The sequence below is a fragment of the Jaculus jaculus genome, chromosome 12 (genome assembly GCF_020740685.1).
Source record: "Jaculus jaculus isolate mJacJac1 chromosome 12, mJacJac1.mat.Y.cur, whole genome shotgun sequence".
Lineage (NCBI taxonomy): Eukaryota > Metazoa > Chordata > Mammalia > Rodentia > Dipodidae > Jaculus > Jaculus jaculus.
The window spans coordinates 55,279,540-55,299,840 of record NC_059113.1 but is presented as its reverse complement, the minus strand read 5'-3'; the positions used below and the strand labels follow the sequence as shown (position 1 = coordinate 55,299,840).

Here is a 20,301-nt window from a genome sequence, read left to right as displayed (position 1 = left end):
GCATTTAAATTCTTCAGATCTGGTGAGGGCCAACTACTTTCTGGTCACAAGCTAGGCCCTGGGCAGTGTTTCTGCTGGTTCTGAGAAACACACGTGGTGCTGCAGAAAGGGGTTTCCTTCTAAGTGACAGAAGGGTTTCAACTCCTCCTTCATGTATATCATGTGGTATTTGTAGGGAACTTAGACACTGGCAGTAGATATTAGCTTTTTTTCAATAGGTGTGGCCATGGGCAGACCAAAAGCAGATACTAACCAGCTGTGGAATCTGCCCTACAATCCACATAGTGTTGTGTCTCCAAGGAGCTCTGGGATGTGTGGCCAATGTTTGAACTCTTTATGAAGTCAGCATAAAGGATATGATATTGGGTACCCAGATATCAAGTGTTCTGCACAATTACACAGAGGAAGGCAGTCCTCTGATAATTTCTTCATCAAATTACCCACCTGCTCACTCTGCAGTGGGATGAGTAAGGTATCAGTGGTCACACAGGTACCAATTGCAACCTTCATGACTGACCTTGGCTGAAACTCACTGTTACTGAACAGAAGTTGAAGTTCCTGATTTTGAGGATAGCCATGATGGTGAGGATTACAAAGAAGTCCTGCTTATTAAATGTGACCTTTGCCACTTTGATGCCACTACCATCCATAAGGATTAATTGTGAAAACAAAACAACAACACCATCATCAAATCAGGTGCCAGGTGACAGAGCAGGAATGACAGAAGGACATGTAGCTTAGTTCTTCAAGGATGTAACCTCTGGTTAATGTAGGGGATCAAAGCCATCAACTTATTGAGCCAATCTGTTGGAATATAGGTTGCTCCTTGGTAGGTGGCCCAGGCAATGCTATCTATCCTCATGAACTCCACATATGAGAACTGAGCAATGGCTTCTTTCTACTTTTTTAAATTTAATTTTTATTAACATTTTCCACGATTATAAAACAAATCCCCCCACATTCCCCTTTGACATTCCATTCTCCATCATATTACCTCCCCATCTCAATCATTGTACTTACATATATACAATACCAACCTATTAAGTACCCTCCTCCCTTCCTTTCTATTCCCTTTATATCTCCTTTTTAACTTACTGGTCTCTGCTACTAAGTATTTTTCTTCTCAAGCAGAAGCCCAATCATCTGTACCTAGGATCCACATATGAGGGAGAACATGTGGCACTTGGCTTTCTGGGCCTGGGTTACCTCACTTAGAATAATCCTTTCCAGTCCCATCCATTTTTCTGCAAATTTCGTAACTTAATTTTTCATTACCACTGAGTAGAACTAGATTGTAGAAATGTGCCACATCTTCATTATCCACTCATCAGTTGAGGGACATCTAGGCTGGTTCCATTTCCCAGCTATTATAAATTGAGCAGCAATAAACATGGTTGAGCACGTACTTCTAAGGAAATGAGATGATTCCTTCAGATATATGCCTAAGAGTGCTATAGCTGGGTCATATGGTAGATCAATCTTTAGCTGTTTTAGGAGCCTTCACACTGATTTCCACAATGGCAGGACCAGATTGCATTCCCACCAGCAGTGTAGAAGGGTTCCTCTTTTTCCACATCCCTGCCAACATTTATGATCATTTGTTTTCATGATGGTTGCCAATCTGACAGGAGTGAGATGAAATCTCAATGTACTTTTAATCTGCATTTCCCTGATGACTGGTGACATAAAACATTTTTTTAGACGCTTATATACCATTCTTATTTCTTCCTTTGATAATGCTCTATTTAGCTCCAAAGCCCATTTTTTGATTGGCTTCCTTGATTCCTTATTATTTAACTTTTTGAGTTCTTTGTATATCCTAGATATTAGTCCTCTATCAGATATATAGCTGGCGAAGGTTTTTTCCCATTCTGTGGGTTGCCTCTTTGCTTTTTTCACTGTGTCCTTTGCAGGGCAAAATCTTTGTAATTTCATGAGGTCTCAGTGATTAATCTGTGGTTTTATTGCCTGAGCAATTGGGGTTGTATTCAGAAAGTCTTTGCCAAGACCAATATGTTGAAGGGTTTCCCCTACTTTTTCCTCTAGCAGTTTCAGAGTTTCAGGTCTGATGTTAAGGTCTTTAATCCATTTGGACTTAATTCTTGTGCATGAAGAGACAGAAGAATCTATTTTCATCCTTCTGCAGATATATATCCAGTTTTCCCAACACCATTTGCTGAAGAGGCTGTCTTTTCTCCAATAAGTATTTTTGGCATTTTTATCAAATATCAGGTGGCTATAGCTACTTGGGCTTACATCTGGGTCCTCTATTCTATTCCACTGATCTCCATGTCTGTTTTTGTGCCAATACCACACTGTTTTTGTTACTATGACTCTGTAGTATAGGTTAAAATCAGATATGGTGATAACACCAGCCTTATTTTTGTTGCTCAGTATTATTTTAGATATTCGAGGTTTTTTGTGATTCCAAATGAATTTTTGGGTTGTTTTTTCGATTTCCATGAAGAATGCCTCTGCAATTTTGATAGGGATTGCATTAAATGTGTAGATTGCTTTTGGAAAGATTGCCATTTTCACAATATTGATTCTTCCAATCCAGGAACAAGGGATGTTTCTCCACTTTATAGTGTCCTCTGCAATTTCTCAGTTGAGTGTTTTAAAGTTCTCATTGTAGAGATTCTTCTTTTTCCAAGGCTTTAAGGTGAAGCATTAGGTCATTTACTTGCAACTTTTCTAATTTCTTAATATAGGCACTTAAGGCTATAAATTTACCTCTTAGAACTGCCTTCATTGTGTCCCAGAGATTTTAATATGTTTTGTTCTCATTATCGTTTGACTCTATAAATTTTTTGATTTCCTTCTTGATTTCTTCATTGACCCATTCATCATTTAGTAGTGTATAGTTTAGTTTCCATGATTTTGTGTATGCTCTATAGCCTTTCTTGCTACTGATTTGTAGTTTAATTCCAGTGTGGTCAGATAGAATGCAAGGAATAATTGCAATTTTCCTGAATTTGTTAAGATTTGCTTTGTGTCCTAAAATATGGTCTATTTTAGAGAATATTCCATGTGCTGCTGAAAAGAATGTATATTCTACAGCCTTTGCATGAAATGTCCTGTATATATCTGTTAGGTCCATTCCTTCTATGACCTCATTTAGTCCAGATGACTCTCTGTTTATTTTTTCCCGGGATGACCTGTCAATTGATGAGAGTGGGTTGTTAAAGTCACCCACTACCACTGTGTTTGGTGTTATCTGTAACCTTAGTTCTAATAGTGTTTGTTTGATGAATTTGGTAGCCCCCATGTTAGGTGCATGTATGTTTAGGATTGTAATGTCCTCCTGTTGGAGTGTGCCCTTAATCAATACAAAGTGACCTTCCTTATCTTTCTTGACCAACGTTGGACTAAAGTCTACCTTGTCAGATATTAGGATAGCAACCCCTGCTTGTTTTCTAGGCCCATTTGCTTGAAACACTGTTTTCCAACCTTTCACCCTAAGATAATGTCTATCCTTTGTAGAAAGGTGAGTTTCTTGGAGACAACAAATTGTAGGATCCTGCCTTTTAACCCAGTCTGAAAACCTATGTCTTTTGGTTGGGGCATTGAGGCTGTTAATATTAATAGATATTATTGAAAGGTGTGTATTTATGTGTGCCATTCTTTTTTTGTGGTTCCAGTTCTACCTGTGCTCTCCTGTGTTAACTAATATTGGAGTATTGCTTGTTTTTACCAGGTTCCTTATATGTGTGCTTTTCCTTTTCTTCAGCACAGAGGATCCTATCAAGTATTTTCTGTAGAGCTGGTTTTGTCTTCAAATACTCCTTTAACCTGCTTTTGTCGTGGAATGTCCTTATTTCTCCACCTATTTGAATGGATAGCTTTGCAGGATAAAGTAACCTTGGCGGACAGTTGTTATCTTCAGAACTTGGAATACATCACTCCAAGCCTTTCTTGCTTTTATTTTTTATTTATTTTTATTTTTTTGGTTTTCTGAAGTAGGGTCTCGCTGTATCCCAGGCTGACCTGAAATTCACTCTGTAGTCTCAGGGTGGCCTCGAACTCACGGCAATCCTCTTACTTCTGCCTCCTGAGTGCTGGGATTAAAGGCATGCGCCTCCATGCCCGGCCTCCTTCTGGTTTTTAGAGTTTGTGTTGAATAGTCTGCTGTAATCCTGATGGGCTTGCCTTTGTAGGTAACTTGATTTTTCTAACTGCTTTCAATATTTTTTCCTTGGTTTGTGTGTTTGGTAGTTTGATTATAATGACGAGGAGAGGTTCTTTCCAGGTTTTGTCTGGCTGGGGTTCTAAAGGCTTCCGATTCTGCATTGGCACCTCTTTCGCAATTTGGGGGAAGTTTTCCTCTATGATTTTGTTGAAGACCCCTACTATGCCTTTGGAGTAGAATTCTTCTCCTTCTACTATGCTTAATTATTATACTTGATCTTTTCATAATGTCCCGAATATCTTGAAATTCCCACTGACACTTTTCTATAAGTTTGTCTTTCTCTTTGTTGGACTGTATTAGATCTGCCACCTGGTCTTCTAGCTTAGAAACTTCAGGGTTTATTTTGGCTTATTATTGGAGGGTGTGGTAGTTTGAATGTATGTCCCTCATAGCCTCAGGTTTTTTTTTTTTTTTTAAATTAACGTTAAAGTTCCTGCTTAAGTCTCCAGCAGCGTGCTGGAGGGAACTTATCAGTGGGGCAGATCTGAATTCCAGCATATAGGTGTGGAGAGGAGTTTCAACTCTGGGTTCCTGCTTGCTGCTTTGGGTGCTGTTTCTCTTTGCTTGGATGTATGGAAGCAGCTTCTTCCACCATTGATAGAACTTCCCCTGGATCTGAAAGCGTGAAATAAACCCATTCCTCCCCATAAACTGTGTCTGTTTGGAAGTTCATCACAGCAACATGGAATTGACTGGAAGAAGTCATAGTGGCAAGAACATGAGACAGCTGGTCACATTGTATCAGGTTTCTCCACACATGGTGCTGGAGTTTCTGTTACCAATTGGAGCTCTCCACCTTACCTTTCTTTAGCTGGGCAGGGGTACAAGCCGAGACAGAATGTTGAGCATCCATGTGTCATGTCTGTAGAGTACCAATTACTGGTGGCTGCTCTCTGGGCCACTTCTCTCCATTTTCCTGCTTTGTTTTCTTTTCAATTTTTTTTTATTAACTACTTCCATGATTATAAAAAATATCCCATAGTAATACCCTCTCTCCCCCACTTTCCCCTTTGAAACTCCATTCTCCATCATATCCCCTCCCCATCTCAATCAGTCTCTCTTTTATTTTGATATCATGATCCTTTCCTCCTATTATTATGGTCTTGTGTAGGTAGTGTCAGGCAGTGTGAGGTCATGGATATCCAGGCCATTTTGTGTCTGGGGGGAGCACATTGTAAGAGGGTCTACTCTTCCTTTGGCTCTTACATTCTTTCCACCACCTCTTCTGCAATAGACCCTGAGCCTTGGAAGGTGTGATAGAGATATTGCAATGCTGAGCACTCTTCTGTCACTTCTTCTTAGCACCATGGTGCCTTCTGAGTCATCTTGAGTTCACTGCCATGTGAAAAGAGAAGGTTCTCTATCAAAAGTGAGAGTAGCATTAATGTATAGGCATGAACATTAAGAGAAGTGCTTACTGGGTAGCTTGATAAACATAGTATATACATTTAGCCAGAAAGCAGCAGACATTATACCCCTAGGGCTTATGACTACCCTTGTTTTAAGTTTTCAGTATCAGGGATGTATTCCCTCTGATGGAGCAGACCTTGTATCCAATTAGAGGACAGTTGGTTTCCACCATGACAGACATGCCACTATTGCACCTGTTGCCTCATTGGGCCTGGCTAGCAAATTTTAATATTGCAGTGTCCACTGTTGAGTATCTTCACTGGTGATTTCTCCCTCTCCCATTGAGCTGTGTGCAGAATGGCTTCTTCCAGCTTTCTGTCAGCTTTTCTACATGGAGGTTATCAGCTCAGTTCCAGCAGGATTTCTCAGCGGCCTTGCAGCCCAAGTATGTGGAGTCTTCTGCAATAGGGTCTTACCATCTATTCCTGATGGGAAACCAAGGGCCTCGGCATCTATTTTCCTGTTTTTATTGGTTTATTTTATTTTTTGGTTTTTCAAGGTAGGGTCTCACTTTAGCTTAGGCTACCTGGAATTCATTATGTAGTCTCAGGGTGGCCTCAAAACTGTGGCTATGTTCCTACCTCTGCTCTTGAGTGCTGGAATTAAAGGTGTGTACCACCATACCTGGCCTCTTTTTTTTTTTTTTTTTTTTTTTTAAATTTGAATGCTAGGAACATAGCTTGCCTAGCACTCACAAGGCTCTGGGTTCCATCTATAGCACCACATAAATTGAATATGGAGGATCATTCCTGTAATCCCAGCACTGAAGAGGTAGAATCAGGAAAATCAGACGATCAACATCACCCTTGATTATGTAATGAATTAGAGGCCAGAATGGGCTACATGAGACCACATCTCAAAAAATTATTATAAAGACTGGAAAGATGGTTTAGCAGTTAAGGAGCTTGCCTGCTAAATCTAAAGTCCATGTTGGACTCCCCAGATCCCATCTAAGCCAGATGCATACACACAAGGTTGCACATGCTCACAAGATGACATGTGCATCTGGAGTTCAATGACAGTGGCTGGAGGCCCTGGTGTACTAATTCACTCTTGCTCTCACTCTTGCTGTCTCTCATAAAAAGAAGGCCAGTCGACTGGGCTTACCTAAAAAAATTATTTGGAAGTGGTATTGCTATATTGTCTAGGCTGACCTTGAACCTCTGTGCTCAAAGAGTCTTCCTAACTCAGCTTCTCAAGGAACTATGGGTATAGTCTACCATTCTGTATTTCTTCCTTCCCTTTCACCTCTATTTTTCCTCCCACTTCTTGTCTTCCATGTTAGGCTCAGACACAAGGCCTTGTAAAGTACTGGTAAGAAGTGTTCTATCACTACCCTATATCCCTAAAATTATTATGTATTTTATGAGTATGATTAAAATTTCCTAAAGTTTCCATAGATTCTTTCCCTGCTCTCTTACTACCTTGGCTCTTAACATTCATTCCACCTCTTCCACAATGGACCCTGAGATTTGGAAAGTATGATAGACATATCTCAGTGCCGAACACTCCTCTGTTACTTCTTCCCAGCTTTGTGGTGCCTTTTGAGTCATCCCAGTGGCCACTGCCATCTGAAAAGCGAAGCTTCTTTTACCAAAGGTGAGAGTAGCATTAATATATGGTTATGAACATTAAGAAAAGTGCTTACTGGGCAGTTTGGTGAGCAAAGTATATACATTTAGGTAGATACCATCAGGCATTAACCCCTAAGGCTCAGGAGGTTTTCAGTATCAGGCATGTACTCCCTTCTATGGATTGGGCCTCCAGTCCAATTAGAGTGAGTGGTTTCTCCCATAACAGACATGCCACTACTATTCCCTTTGCCTCATTTGGCCTGCCTGGTCAAACTTAAGGCTTGAAATATGCACTGTTGTTTATCACTGTTGATGACTTCTCTCTCTTTCTCTCCCTCTCTCTTTCTTTCTTTCTCTCTCTCTCTCTCTCTCTCTCTCTCTCTCTCTCTCTCTCTCTCTCTCTCTCACACACACACACACACACACACACACACATGCAAGGCTGCATGTAGGTTTTTCCAGCTTTCTGTCAGCTGGTCTACATGGAGGAGTGTTGGGAGCTATGAACCAAACCTTGGCCATGTTGACAGAAACTGCCATATAGCAAGTTAAGTTTCTATTTCCTCATCTAATGACCTATTACCAGAAATGAAGAAGCCATTATGCCTGGGTGATAGCCTCTCCTGTTGCTGCCAGTCATTAATGAAGAAACAAAGAAATTGCATTTAGCCAGTAACCCTGTGATCTCGGGCCTGAATATAACTCCTTCCCCCCTACAACCCTATATAAACCTATGTGTAAAAATAAAATCTCAAGACCTTGACAAATACCTAGCTTGGTCTCTTTCTTGTGTCTGTTTGCCTTCTCCCATTCAGGTTAACTTCCCCTCAGGTCCTTGTTCAACTCCCCACTGGCCAGGGCAGAGGAGGTTTTCGGCTCAGCTCCAGCTTGATTTCTCAGTGATCTTGCAGCCCAAGTATGTGGAGTCTTCAGCAAGAGGGTCTTATCTTCTATTTCTGGTGAGAAAGCAATACCCTTGGCAATGGACTATAATGTTTTTGGGGCATCAGGAACCTTCCTGGCCAACAACAGGCTGGAAGGTATCCCATTCCTGGCACTGAAATTTTTCTTGTAACAATCTATGACTTCTGTGTGCCATATATATATGTAGTCTCACTACAGCCCAGGCTGACTTGGAATTCACTCTGTAGTCTTAGGCTGGCCTCAAATACAGTGATCCTACTACTTCTGTCTCTCAAGTGCTGGCATTAAAGATGTGCACCACCATGCCTCATCCAGGCCATAATGTTTGTAAGCAAATGCTTTTAGCTGCTGATTCATCTGTCAAGGCCTATACTGGTGTTTTTCTAAACAATATTAATTTGGTTTGGTTTGAACTTTATAAGCATATAAAATATTTCTCAAAAACAGTGTGGGGGGATTACCATGGGATATTGTTTACAATTATGAAAGTTATCAATAAAAATATCTCTCATAGGATAATTATCATTTCTGAAACTCAGCCATTAAGGAATACAGGCACCTGGTACCTTTGGTTCATTTTCATAGTTCCACAATTTTGCCTTCTGATTTTCACAATTACCTCCTCAGTGTTTTTCTTTTTCTTTCCTTTTCTTTCTTTTTTTGAGGTAGGGTCTCACATTAGCCCAGGCTGGTCTAGAATTCACTGTGTAGTCTCAGGGTAGCCTCAAACTCACAGCGACCCTCCTACCTCTGCCTCCCCTAGTGCTGGGATTAAAGGTGTGAACTACCACCCACAGCTTTCTCCAGCGTTTTTATCCATGTTGTCTAGAACTGAACCCATGACATTAGATTGTTAGGCAAGAGCATCATTTCTGAGCTATAACCTCATTCCTTCACAACATCTTAAAGACGATTATGTATACAAACCTCTTAGCACAGACCTGGGACCTGTAGGCACCCCTTAAAAAATCTGTTAACTCATGGTTGGGGATATGGCTCAGCGGTTAAAGGCACTTGCTTGCAAAGCTGGCCGCCTGGCTTCAAGTCCCCGATACCCACGTAGTCAGATACGGAAAGTGGCACATGAATCCCGAGTTCGTTTGCAGTGTCAAGAGGCGCCCTCGCATGCACATTACTTCTTCTAATTCTCTCTCTCTCTCTCTCTGCTTGCAAATAAAAAAATAAGCAAGCAAAAATAAAAATACTGAAAATTTGTTAAGTTTGTTGCCTAACAACTGAGCCCCGATTGAAAGTAACACCTTACATTTGTTTCTTCTAACTGTATTCTCTGCCTTTTGTCCTAGTGCTAAAGATCTTACTAGCTCTTCTGCTCTGAATTAATTACATTCATAAAATTTTGTGACTGGCAATAAGGAAACAGGCAGTGCCCCAGAGCACTTAAGACCACATTTCCCCGAAAGCACTGCGGTACTTTCAGTTTCCGGTCTCTTCCCCAACTTCCGCGTTATATGGGCGGCGCCAAGAGAATCTTCCAATGAGAAGCTGCGGCGCGAAGACGACGCCGTGACGTCACGGCGCAGGCTCCCGTCCGCCGGAAGGCTGCTTGTGCTGCGGGCGGCGGTGTCGCTGGCCCTTTCCAGCTCGGTGGCGGGTTCGGTGCCGAGGTCTTGTCGCGTAGCTTGCTGCTTCTGTCGCCCTGCTTCCATGTCCCTGGTGGTCGCAGCACCCCGGACCCTGAACGCCCATGGCCGCTAGTCTGAGGGAGTCCTCGTCGAGCCGCGACGTGGACGACGAGGGCGTTCGCGGCACCTGCGAGGATGCTTCCCTGTGCAAGAGGTGCCTGCGGGTCCGGGGTTCCGGGCCTGGGTGCGAGGCGAGCCACTGTCCAAGGCCTAGGCCTGGTCGCCTGAAAGGCCTACCGCACCTACCTGTAGCGATTCGCTCCACCCGTGGGACGCACCCTGAGCCGGGAGGGGTTCCTGTCACAACGTGTGATCCTGGAGCACCATCCCTGGGGGTACAGTGCTCAGCAGGGCAGACGCGACGCTGGCATTCTGGAACGACCGGCGTGTTGCAAGTAGTAACTACAGCTTTGATGGGTTACGAGAAATGCAAATTTCCCCTTCTTTATAGGTTACATTCTGTTGGGGTTGGTCATGATGCCTTTGTGCCCCAGAAACTTAGCTCCATGACAGATGATGATCTGTCCTGTGGCCACCTGTCTGTTTAGAGTCAATACCGTTCACATCAAGGCTCCAATATTTGTGGTGTAGTAGCAAGGGAGGGATGGACATTGTCAATGAAGGTGTTCCTAAGAAAGAAAACAACAAGGTTTTTCATTCATTTATTCATTCAACAAAGTGTGCGGAGACTAATTGGTGAGGGGTCAGTGATTGGGAATGCCCAAAGAGCAAAACAGATATGGTGTGAACATACCAGTTGCCTAGTTGAGAAAGACATCCAGGAAACAAATACTTGCTTGTGAAATAATTATAATTTTGTGTTAGGCGCTTAGAGAAGAACAGATGCCATTAGAATTTATAATTTAAATTTATTTATTTATGAGAGAGAGAGAAAATGGGCAGGGCAGGACTTGTAGCCACTGCAAATAAACTCCAAATGCATGTACCACCTTGTACTTTTGTTTTACATGGGTCCTGGGGAATTGAACCTGGGTCCTTAGGTTTTGTAGGCCAAGAGCCTTAACCACTAAGCAGTCCCTCCAGTGATGTTTAAGCTGAGAAGGCTTTAAATAAGGGATGTAGGAAGGTGTGCAGGCAGAGCAAGGGATGGTTACAGTAACTGAGAAAATGCTTTGGAGATGGGACTAGTAGAGTAGGGCCTCAAAGGGATTGTAGTTTTGGGGAATACCAAAATCTTGAATGAAGTCTTGCACCTTTGTCGGGTCTTGGGGACTGAACATAGAGATTCAGGGTATCACTGTGGAGCCAGACTGCTGCTTACTAGTTGTGTGAACTTGGGTGAGTTCTAGTCTGTTCTGTGGTTTGGTTTTCTTATCTCAAAAGTGAGTGTGATAACAATGTCTGTTTGCAAGGTGGTTTTAAGATTCAGTAATTTGTCTTATTTTATTTTTTATTTATTTTCAAGGAGAGAGAGAAAGAGAATGAATATGAGTGCGCCAGGGCAAACAAACTCCAGATGCATGCATCACTTTGTGCATTTGGCTCTTGTGGCCATCAGGCTTTCTAGCAAACACCTTTAACCATTGAGCCATCTCTCAAGCCCTATTCAGCAATGCTATACACACACACATATATATTTGGCTTTTCTTTATTTTATAATTTTTTTTATTGACAGCTTCTATACTTACATACAATAAACCATAATCATTACCCCCCCACACTTTTGCCTTCACCACTCTCCATCATATGTCCTCCCTCTCTCCATTAGTCTCTCTTTTATTTATTTATTTATTATTTTTATTGTTTTTTTGTTTTTTCAAGGTAGGGTCTCACTCTAGCCCAGGCTGACCTGGAATTCACCATGAAGTCTCAGGGTGGCCTTGAACTCACGGCGATCCTTCTACCTCTGCTTCCCAAGTGCTGGGATTAAAGGCATGCACCACCACGCCTGGCCTCTCTCTCTCTCTCTCTCTCTCTCTCTCTTTTTTTTTTTTTTTTCGAGGTAGGGTCTCACTCCAGCCCAGGCTGACCTGGAATTCACTGTGGAGTCTCAGGGTGGCCTCGAACTCACGACAATCCTCCTACCTCTGCCTCCCGAGTGCTGGGATTAAAGGCATGCGCCACCACGCCCAGCATTCTTTTTTCTTTTGATGTCATCATCTTTTTCTCCTATTAGCAGGTCTTGTGAATTTATTGCTAGGCACTGTGAGGTTGTGAATATTGAGGCCAATTTCTTTTTTAAAGATTTTATTTATTTATTTGTTTGTTTATTACAGTCAGAGGGAGAGAGTGAGAATGGGTGCACCAGGGCTTCTAGCCACTGCAAACAAACTCCAGACACATGCGCCAGTATGTGCATCTGGCTTAGGTGGGACCTGGAGATTTGAACTTGGGTCCTTAGGCTTCACAGGCATGCTCCTTAACTGCTAAGCATCTCTCCAGCACCCCCCCCCCTTTTTAAACTATTTTATTTATTTATTTCGAGGCCGGTTTCTGTCTGGACAGTTGGATTGTAAAGAGTCATACCCTTCCTTTGGGTCTTACATTCTTTTCACCACCTCCGCAATGCACCCTGAGTCTTGAAGGGTGTGATAGAGATGTTTCAGTGCCGAAAACTCCATCACTTCTCAGTTTCCTTGTGGGTCATCTTGATGGTCACCACCATTTGAAAAGAGAAGCTTCTCAAACCAAAAGTGAGAGTAGTGTTAATGTATGGGTATGAACATTAAGTGACGTGCTTACAGAGAAGTTCGGTGAACATAATATATGCATTTAGCCAGGTAAGAGCAGGTATTACACTCTTAAGGCTCATGACCTCCCCTGAGCTAGGCCTTGATTAGGTTTTTAGTAAGAGGCATGTATTCTCTCCCATAGAGTGGGCCTTCAGTCCAGTTATATTTCTTTTTCAAGGTAGGGTCTTGCAGTATCCCAGGCTGACCTAGAATTCACTATGTAGTCCTATGTAGTCTCAGGGTGGCCTTGAACTCATGGCGATTCTCCTACCTTTTCCTCCCAAGTGCTAGGATTAAGTAAGGCATGTGTCACCATGCCTAGCTATTCGGTAATACTGAATATTAGCAGAGCCCTAGAGCAGTGTGGTGGTGTGAGTGGTGGCTTGGAGGCAGCCCCTGGTGAGATTTGCAAATGTAAAGGGATTGTGCTGGATCTTATTTCTTGTGCAGCTCTCAATTACTATTGATCACATCTATAGCGCTGTCAAATCAGAAGTACCGTTTCTCATTTGGGCATGGTGGTGCATCCTTGTAATCCTAGCTCGCAGGAAGATCATGGGTGTGCTGGTTTGAGTTAGGTGTCCCCCATAAACTCTTGTGTTCTGAATGCTTGATCCCAGCTGATGGCAGTTTGGGAGGTGGAGCCTTGTTGTAGCTGGGGGAGGATCTTGATGGTTTATTAGCTCTTAGCTTGCCAGTGTTAGTTTGGCCTCACTCTCCTGCTGCTGTTTCCACCTGCTGTGGCAGAGATAATGTCCAGCCTTTGCTCATTCTGCACCTTTTCCTGCTATTATGGAGCGTTCCCTTAGACTGTAAGCCAAAATGAACAACTTTCCTCCCAGCTATGTTTGGTTAGGTGGGCGCTTTGTGCCAGCAATAGGATGGTAACTGTAACAATGGGTTTGAGGCCAGCCTGGGCTATATAATATGACCGTGTCTTAAAAAACAGTAGATATGGACTGGAGATATGGCTTAGTAGTTAAGGTGCATGCCTATGAAGCCTAAGGACCCAAGTTCAATTCTCCAGGTCTCTCATAAGCCAGATGCACATGTTGGCACATGCATATGGAGTTTGTTTGCAGTGGTTAGAGGCCCTGACATGCCTATTCTCTTTCTTTTCCCCACCCCTCTCTCTCTGTCTCTAATAAATAAATAAAAATAAATCTTGAAAGAAAAACAGTAGATGTAATTCTTTTGGGTAGCTACTGGGGTCAGGATAATTTAATATTTTTGCTATATTTTTGGGCAAACTTTAAAAAATTAAAAAATTAAAATTTATTTGCAAGGAGAGAGAGAGAGAGAGAAGGAGAGAGGGGAGGGAGGGAGGGAGGGAGGAAGAAAATATGACATACCAGGGCCTCCAGCTTCTTCAGATGTACTCCAAATGCATGTACCACCCTATGCATCTGGCCTTAGAGAGTACTAGGGAATCAAGCCTGGGTCATTAGGCTTTGCAGATGAACATATTAACCTCTGAACCATCTCTCTAGCCAGCAAACTGTCTTTTATTTTTCTCTTTTTGGGTTTTTCAGGGTAGGGTCTCACTCTAGCCCAGACTGACCTGGAATTCACTGTATTGCCTCAGGATGGCCTCAAACTCATGGCAGTTCTCCTACCTCTCTGCCTTTCAAGTGCTGGGATTAAAGGCGTGAGCCACCATGTCTGGCTGTTTTTCTAAAAATATGTTTTTTGGGGCTGGAGAGATGGCTTACCACTTAAGGCTCTTTACTGCAAAGCCTAAGGACCCATGTTTGACTCTCCAGATCCCACGTAAGCCAGACACACAAGGTGATGCAAGCACAAGGTTGTACATGCACATGAGGTGGCATACATGTCTGGAGTTTGATTCAGTGTCTGGAGGCCATAGCATGCCAATTCTTTTTTTCTCACTAAAAAAATAAATAAAATAAAAAGAAATATATTTTTAGCTGGGCATGGTGGCGCATACTGTTAATCCTAGCACTCGAGGCAGAAGTAGGAGGATTGCCTTGAGTTCAAGGCCACCTGAGACTACCTAGTGAATTCTAGGTCAGTCTGGGCTAGAGTAAGACCCTACCTAGGGATATATATGTATACATATATATATATATATATATATATATGTATGTATGTATGTGTGTGTGTGTGTGTATATGTATATGTATATGTATATGTATATATATATGTATATATATAATTAAAAAATGTGTGTGTGTGTGTATGTGTATATATATATTTGTTTTTAATTTGTCTATTTTTTTCAAGGTAGGGTTTCACTGTAATCCAGGCTGACCTGGAATTTACTAGGTAGTCTCAGGGTGGCCTTAAACTTACCGTGATCCTCCTAGCTCTTCCTCTGGAGTCAGAGTGCTGGGATTAACAGTGTGTGCTACCACACCTGGTTTATGGTTTTTTGTCCCTCCCTCCCTCCTTTCCTCCCTCCCTCCCTTCCTTCCTTCCTAACTTCCTTCCTTCTTAACTTCCTAACTTACTTCCTTCCTTCCTTCCTTCCTTCCTTCCTTCCTTCCTTCCTTCCTTCCTTCCTTCCTTCCTTCCTTCCTTCCTTTCCTCCCTCCCTCCCTCCCTTCTGATATGGTGGCACACGCCTTTAATTATAGCACCAAGGAGGATTGCTGTGAGTGTGAGGCCAGTCTGGAGCTATAGAGTTCCAAGTCAGTGAAGGCTGGAGTGAGACTTTACCTGGAAAACACACACGCACAAATATATGTATATATTTATATACATTTATATATATATATAGATATATATATGTATATATATAGATATATATATACACACACACACACATATATATATATACACACATATATATATAATATTTACTCATTTGCAAGCAGACAGAGACAGAGAATGGGCATACAAAGGCCTCTTGTCACTGCAAACACACTCTAGATGCATGTGTCACTTAGAAAAATTTTTTGTTTATTTATTTAATTGAAAGTGACAGAGAGAAAGAGGCAGAGAGAGAGAGAGAATGGGCGCACCAGGGCCTCCAGGCACTGCAAATGAACTCCAGATGTGTGTGCCCCCTTGTGCATCAGGCTAACATGGGTCTTGGGGAATCGGGCCTCAAACTGGGGTCCTTAGGCTTCATAGGCAAGTGCTTAACCACTAAGCCATTTCTCCAGCCCATGTGTCACTTTTTGCATCTGCCTTTACATTGGTGCTGGGGAATTGAATCCTGGGCCTTTAGGCTTTGCAAACAAGCACCTTTTTAAAATTTTTTTATTACTAACAGCTTCCATAATTATATACAATAAACCATAATTCCCTCCCCCTCACTTTCCCCTTCACAACTCCACTGTCCATCATATCCCCTCCCCGTATTAGTCAGTTTCTCTTATTTTGATGTCATGATCTTATGATGGTCTTGTGTAAGTAGTGCTAGGCACTGTGAGGTCATGGGTAGCCAGGCCATTTTGTGTTTGGAAGAGTGCATTGTAAGGAGTCCTTTTTTTCCTTTGGCCCTTATGTTCTTTCTGCCACCTCTCCCGCAGTAGACACCAGAAGTTTGCAGGAAGGCAGCTTGATCATTTCACCCCTTACTTAATGGCTTCCTGCTGCTATTTCGTGATGACCTTACCTACCATGTAACACAATAGAGCCCTTCCTGCTCTAATGGGGACCCCAGCATCACTTCAACCACTCTGCCCTTCCCTGAACTGTCCTTCCTCAGGATCCCTGAGCAGGCTGTTGTGCTCTCTGCTTCAGAATACTTCCTCCCATCCTTCTTTGACTAACTGGTTTCATGTCAGTTCTCAGAATAATGCATTCATCCATCCAGCATTCTTTCTCTTTTCTTTTTAATCCAGCATTCTTTATTGAATGTCTCACATATGGAAATGCTGTTATAGACATTGTGGGCACAGAAGTGAACCGATTAAATTGCACTCTTGTAGACCAGCTAGGAAACAAGCCACATACACAGCATGCTAGATGGATGCAGTAAGTGTATTGAAGGAGATGGAAGGATTTGAAGGGTGTGGTCAGTGAAGCCCCACTGAGAAGGTGAATGCAGAGGAAGCACTTGCAGGGCCAAGGGCTGAGCCCTGTGCGTATTTGGGGAATCGGCATTCCAAGCAGAAAATCAAGTAGAAAGGCCCTAAGGGTAGGGCTTGCTGGACCTGCTCCAGAATTACAGTACTAGAGCAACAGAGGGAGAAAAGGAGAAGAGTATGGGGGTTAGGGGGTGGGCAGAGGTTGCAGGCCATGCATGACATGTTCTTGTAAGAACATGACCTTTTCTCTTATGAGATGGGAGCCATTGGTGGGCTTTTCAACTGGAGAATGAGGTGACCTAACTGTGTGTATGGGGGGAAGGGGTGGGCAGGGTCTCACTCTAGCCAGCCAGGCTGACCTAGAACTCGCTCTGTAGCTCACAGTGGCTTCAAATTGAGTGATGCTCCTAACCTCAGTTTCCCAAGTGCTAGATTTATTGGCATGGGCCATCATACCAGCTTGGCTCTTTTTTTTCTTCTCTCTCCCTCTGTATAGTACATATGCTGTGCAGTTTTGGTATATGTACATATGTGTGCAGAAGCATGCCATAGGGCAAAAGGAGGCCATATCTATGACTAATCCATGAGTTTCCTTGGGATGGGAACAGACTAGGGGACAAAGATGGAGGGCTAGAGATTAAGACTGCTGGCACTGAGGGTATCCTGAGTGAGAAATGCTGGCATCTGGGGCAGGATGGTAGTGGGATTGGTACTGATAATCCATCAGATTCTGGAAGCATTTGGAAGGAGCTGGTAGACTCTGCTGACAGACATGTGGGCGAGACTAAGCAGTCTGATTCTGTGGTGTTTGACTCTTAGATGTGGCCCCTAGAGAGGTGTCTCTGACACCCACAAGAACATTGCTCTCTTTAATGTTTGCCTGGTGCCCTGTGTCTCCAGTGGTCAGTAGTCCTGGTATAATTCAGAAAATTCACTGTTTAATATTTGTGTCTGATGGAAGAATAAACACAGAGCAGGTCCATGCCTTTCTTTGTGCTGTGTGCATTGTAGGCACACAGAAAATGTTTGCCAGATGAGAAACTGAATTTATGTGTCAAGATTGTATTGCTGGTAAGGCTGTAGAGTTCTGGTTTAGAGTGGTCTGTATGTTAGAGAAGCTAAACAAGGGCTTGGAAGGCTGAAGTTCCTTGTGAAAATTGTAGAACTTAATCAAAAAATCTCCCCCCCCCCAGATAAAAGTCTCCCCTTGACATAAAGGTGGGCTACAGGGTCCCCTCTATGCAAAGACAAATTTAGTTTATCCTGAGGTCTTAGACCCAGGGCCTTCCCAGCACACTGATTGCATCTTCAGGGCTCTGTTCTAGAGAACAAGGTGGAAATTTTGATCTGAAATGTTTCCAAGGCAGATACTATTTTCCGTTCCCAGAGAAGATATATCACTATAGAAGTAAAGCTTTCTGGTAAAGATAAATGAGCTGCAAAACTAGTCCAAGAATAAAGTGAACTGAATCATGGAGATAGAACAGCCTTCCTTCCTTCTTTCTATCTTCCCTTCCCTTCCCTCCCTCCTTTCCTTTTCTTCTTCCCTGACTTTTTCTTTCTTTGTTTATCAACTGCCAGGAAGATTTTATATATATATATATTTTGTTTGTTTGTTTGTTTTTGTTTTTGTTTTTCGAGGTAGGGTCTCTCTAACCCAGACTGACCTGGAATTCACTCTGTATTCTCATGGTGGCCTTGAATTCATGGCAGTCCTCTTACCTCTGCCTCCCAAGTGCTAGGATTAAAAGCATGTACCTCCATGCCTGAATACAAACCATTTTTTAAAAAGCTTTTCTTTTTTTTTAAAATTTTTTTGTTTATTTTTATTTATTTGAGAGTGACAGAGAGAGAAAGAGGCAGGGGTTAGGAGGGAGAGAATGGGCGTGCCAGGGCCTCCAGCCACTGCAAACGAACTCCAGACATGTATGCCCCCTTGTGCATCTGGCTAACATGGGTCGTGGGGAACCAAGCCTCAAACCGGGTCCTTAGGCTTCACAGGCAAGCCCTTAACCGCTAAGCCATCTCTACAGCCCACAAATCATTTTTAAGACAGAAAAATGTGATTCTTCATGGCTCTTCTTTTCATCAACAAAATCATTCAGTCTCCTTCCCCTATTGCTGTGGATAGACTTCATCATTTTCATCATAATCCTCCTGCCTTTGCCTCCAGAGTGCTGGGATCAAAGATGTGTGTAACCACACCTGGCAGTAATATGTTTTTTTCTTTAAACTTTTTTTTTTTGGAGGGGTGGGTTCAGGGTAGGGTCTTACTTGTAGCTTAGGCTGACCTGGAATTCACTGTGTAGTGTCAGGGTGGCCTCGAATTCATGGAGATTCTCCTACCTCTGGTTCCCCTCTGCTGGGATTAAAGGCATCTGCCACTGCGCCTGGCAGGCAGTTCTCTTTTTTTTCTATTTTTTAAATTTATTTAATTTTAAAAAATTTTTTTATTGACAACTTCCAGCTACTGTGTCTGGCTTTATGTGTGTGCTGGGGATCCAAACTCAGGTGCTTATGTTTGCGTGGCAAGCACTTTACCCATGGATCCATCATCACAGTCCCCTGCTTTTTGTCTTGATTTTTCAAGGTAGGGTCTCACTGTAGTTCAGGCTGACCTGGAATTCACTGTGTAGTCTCAGGGTGGACTCGGACTCATGGCACTCCTCTGACCTCTGCCTCCCAAGTGCTGGGATTAAAGTTGTGCACTACCATGCCCAGCTGCAGTCCCTGTTTTTGTGGTGACATTTAGGGTGGCATTTGTGCAATTTGTTATATATACAGTTTTGGTGGTTAGATCTTGATACGACTTGTATCTTTTTCATCATGATAAACAAACCACTTTGTCCAGCTTATTTTCTCTTTCTCATCCTCCTTCCTTGTCCTCACTTTGGCTTCTCAGGCAAATGCCTTAACTGCTAAGCCATCTCTCCAGCCCCCCTGTTGTATTTTTGCTGGATATGTATATTGCACATTTAGTTCTTATATTCATTCCTTTACTTCACCCAACATGTCCTGACCTCCTCTGTGATCCACATGGGCCTTCACCTCCCCTATGATTCACAGTATCCAAAGACACAGCTCCTGAGAGATGGCTTCTGGTACCTACAAGCTACCACGTCATTTCATTTTGTGAAGTGCTCCGCAGTGTCTCTGGTAGAGATCATCTTTCCATCCACTGTGTGCATACATAGTTTGTATATATTTATTAAATATCATTTTGTTAGTTAATGAACCTGTTCATCTTCTGCTCTTTGTATTTCCCAAGGCCAAGGATGTTATGATAATCTGGATACTGGCTTCTTCCTATGGGTCGACTCAATTATTTATCTATTTATTTATTTGAGAGTGACAGACTTAGAGAGAAAGAGGCAGAGGGAGAGAAAGAGAATGGGTGCACCAGGCCCTCCAGCCACTACAAACGAACTCTAGATGTGTGTGCCCCCTTGTGCATCTGGCGAACATGGGTCCTGGGGACTCGAGCCTCGAATTGGGGTCCTTAGGCTTCACAGGCAAGTGCTTAACTGCTAAGCCATCTCTCCAGCCCAGTTGACTCAATTTTTAAGATTGTAGTTTTTTAAGAACTACTTATTTATTTGAGAGAGAGGGAGGGAAACAGTGTGTGTGTGTGTGTGTGTGTGTGTGTGAGAGAGAGAGAGAGAGAGAGAGAGGTGTGTGTGTGGGGGGAGGGTAATGTAAGCACTAGGGCCTCCAGCCACCGTAAACAAATTCCAAATGCATGTGCCACCATGTACATCTGGCTTACGTGTGACCTGGAGAATTGAACCTGTGTCTTTAGGCTTCCTAGGCAAGCACTTTAACCACTAAGCAACCTCTCTAGCCTTGTAGTTTGTTTTTATTTTTTAAGAT

General features: G+C 42.8%; 1 protein-coding gene across 1 annotated transcript in view; it reads left to right on the top strand.

Annotated features, from left to right (window-relative positions):
• The first annotated feature begins 9,643 nt into the window (after nt 1-9,643).
• The window catches only part of Lcmt1 (leucine carboxyl methyltransferase 1), an 85,163-nt gene continuing 74,505 nt past the window's right edge, over nt 9,644-20,301 (top strand). The window contains exon 1 of the mRNA XM_004668335.2: nt 9,644-9,894. Within this exon, the coding sequence (XP_004668392.2) occupies nt 9,803-9,894 (92 nt within the window). The 5' untranslated portion in view covers nt 9,644-9,802. The remainder of the gene's footprint in view (nt 9,895-20,301) is intronic.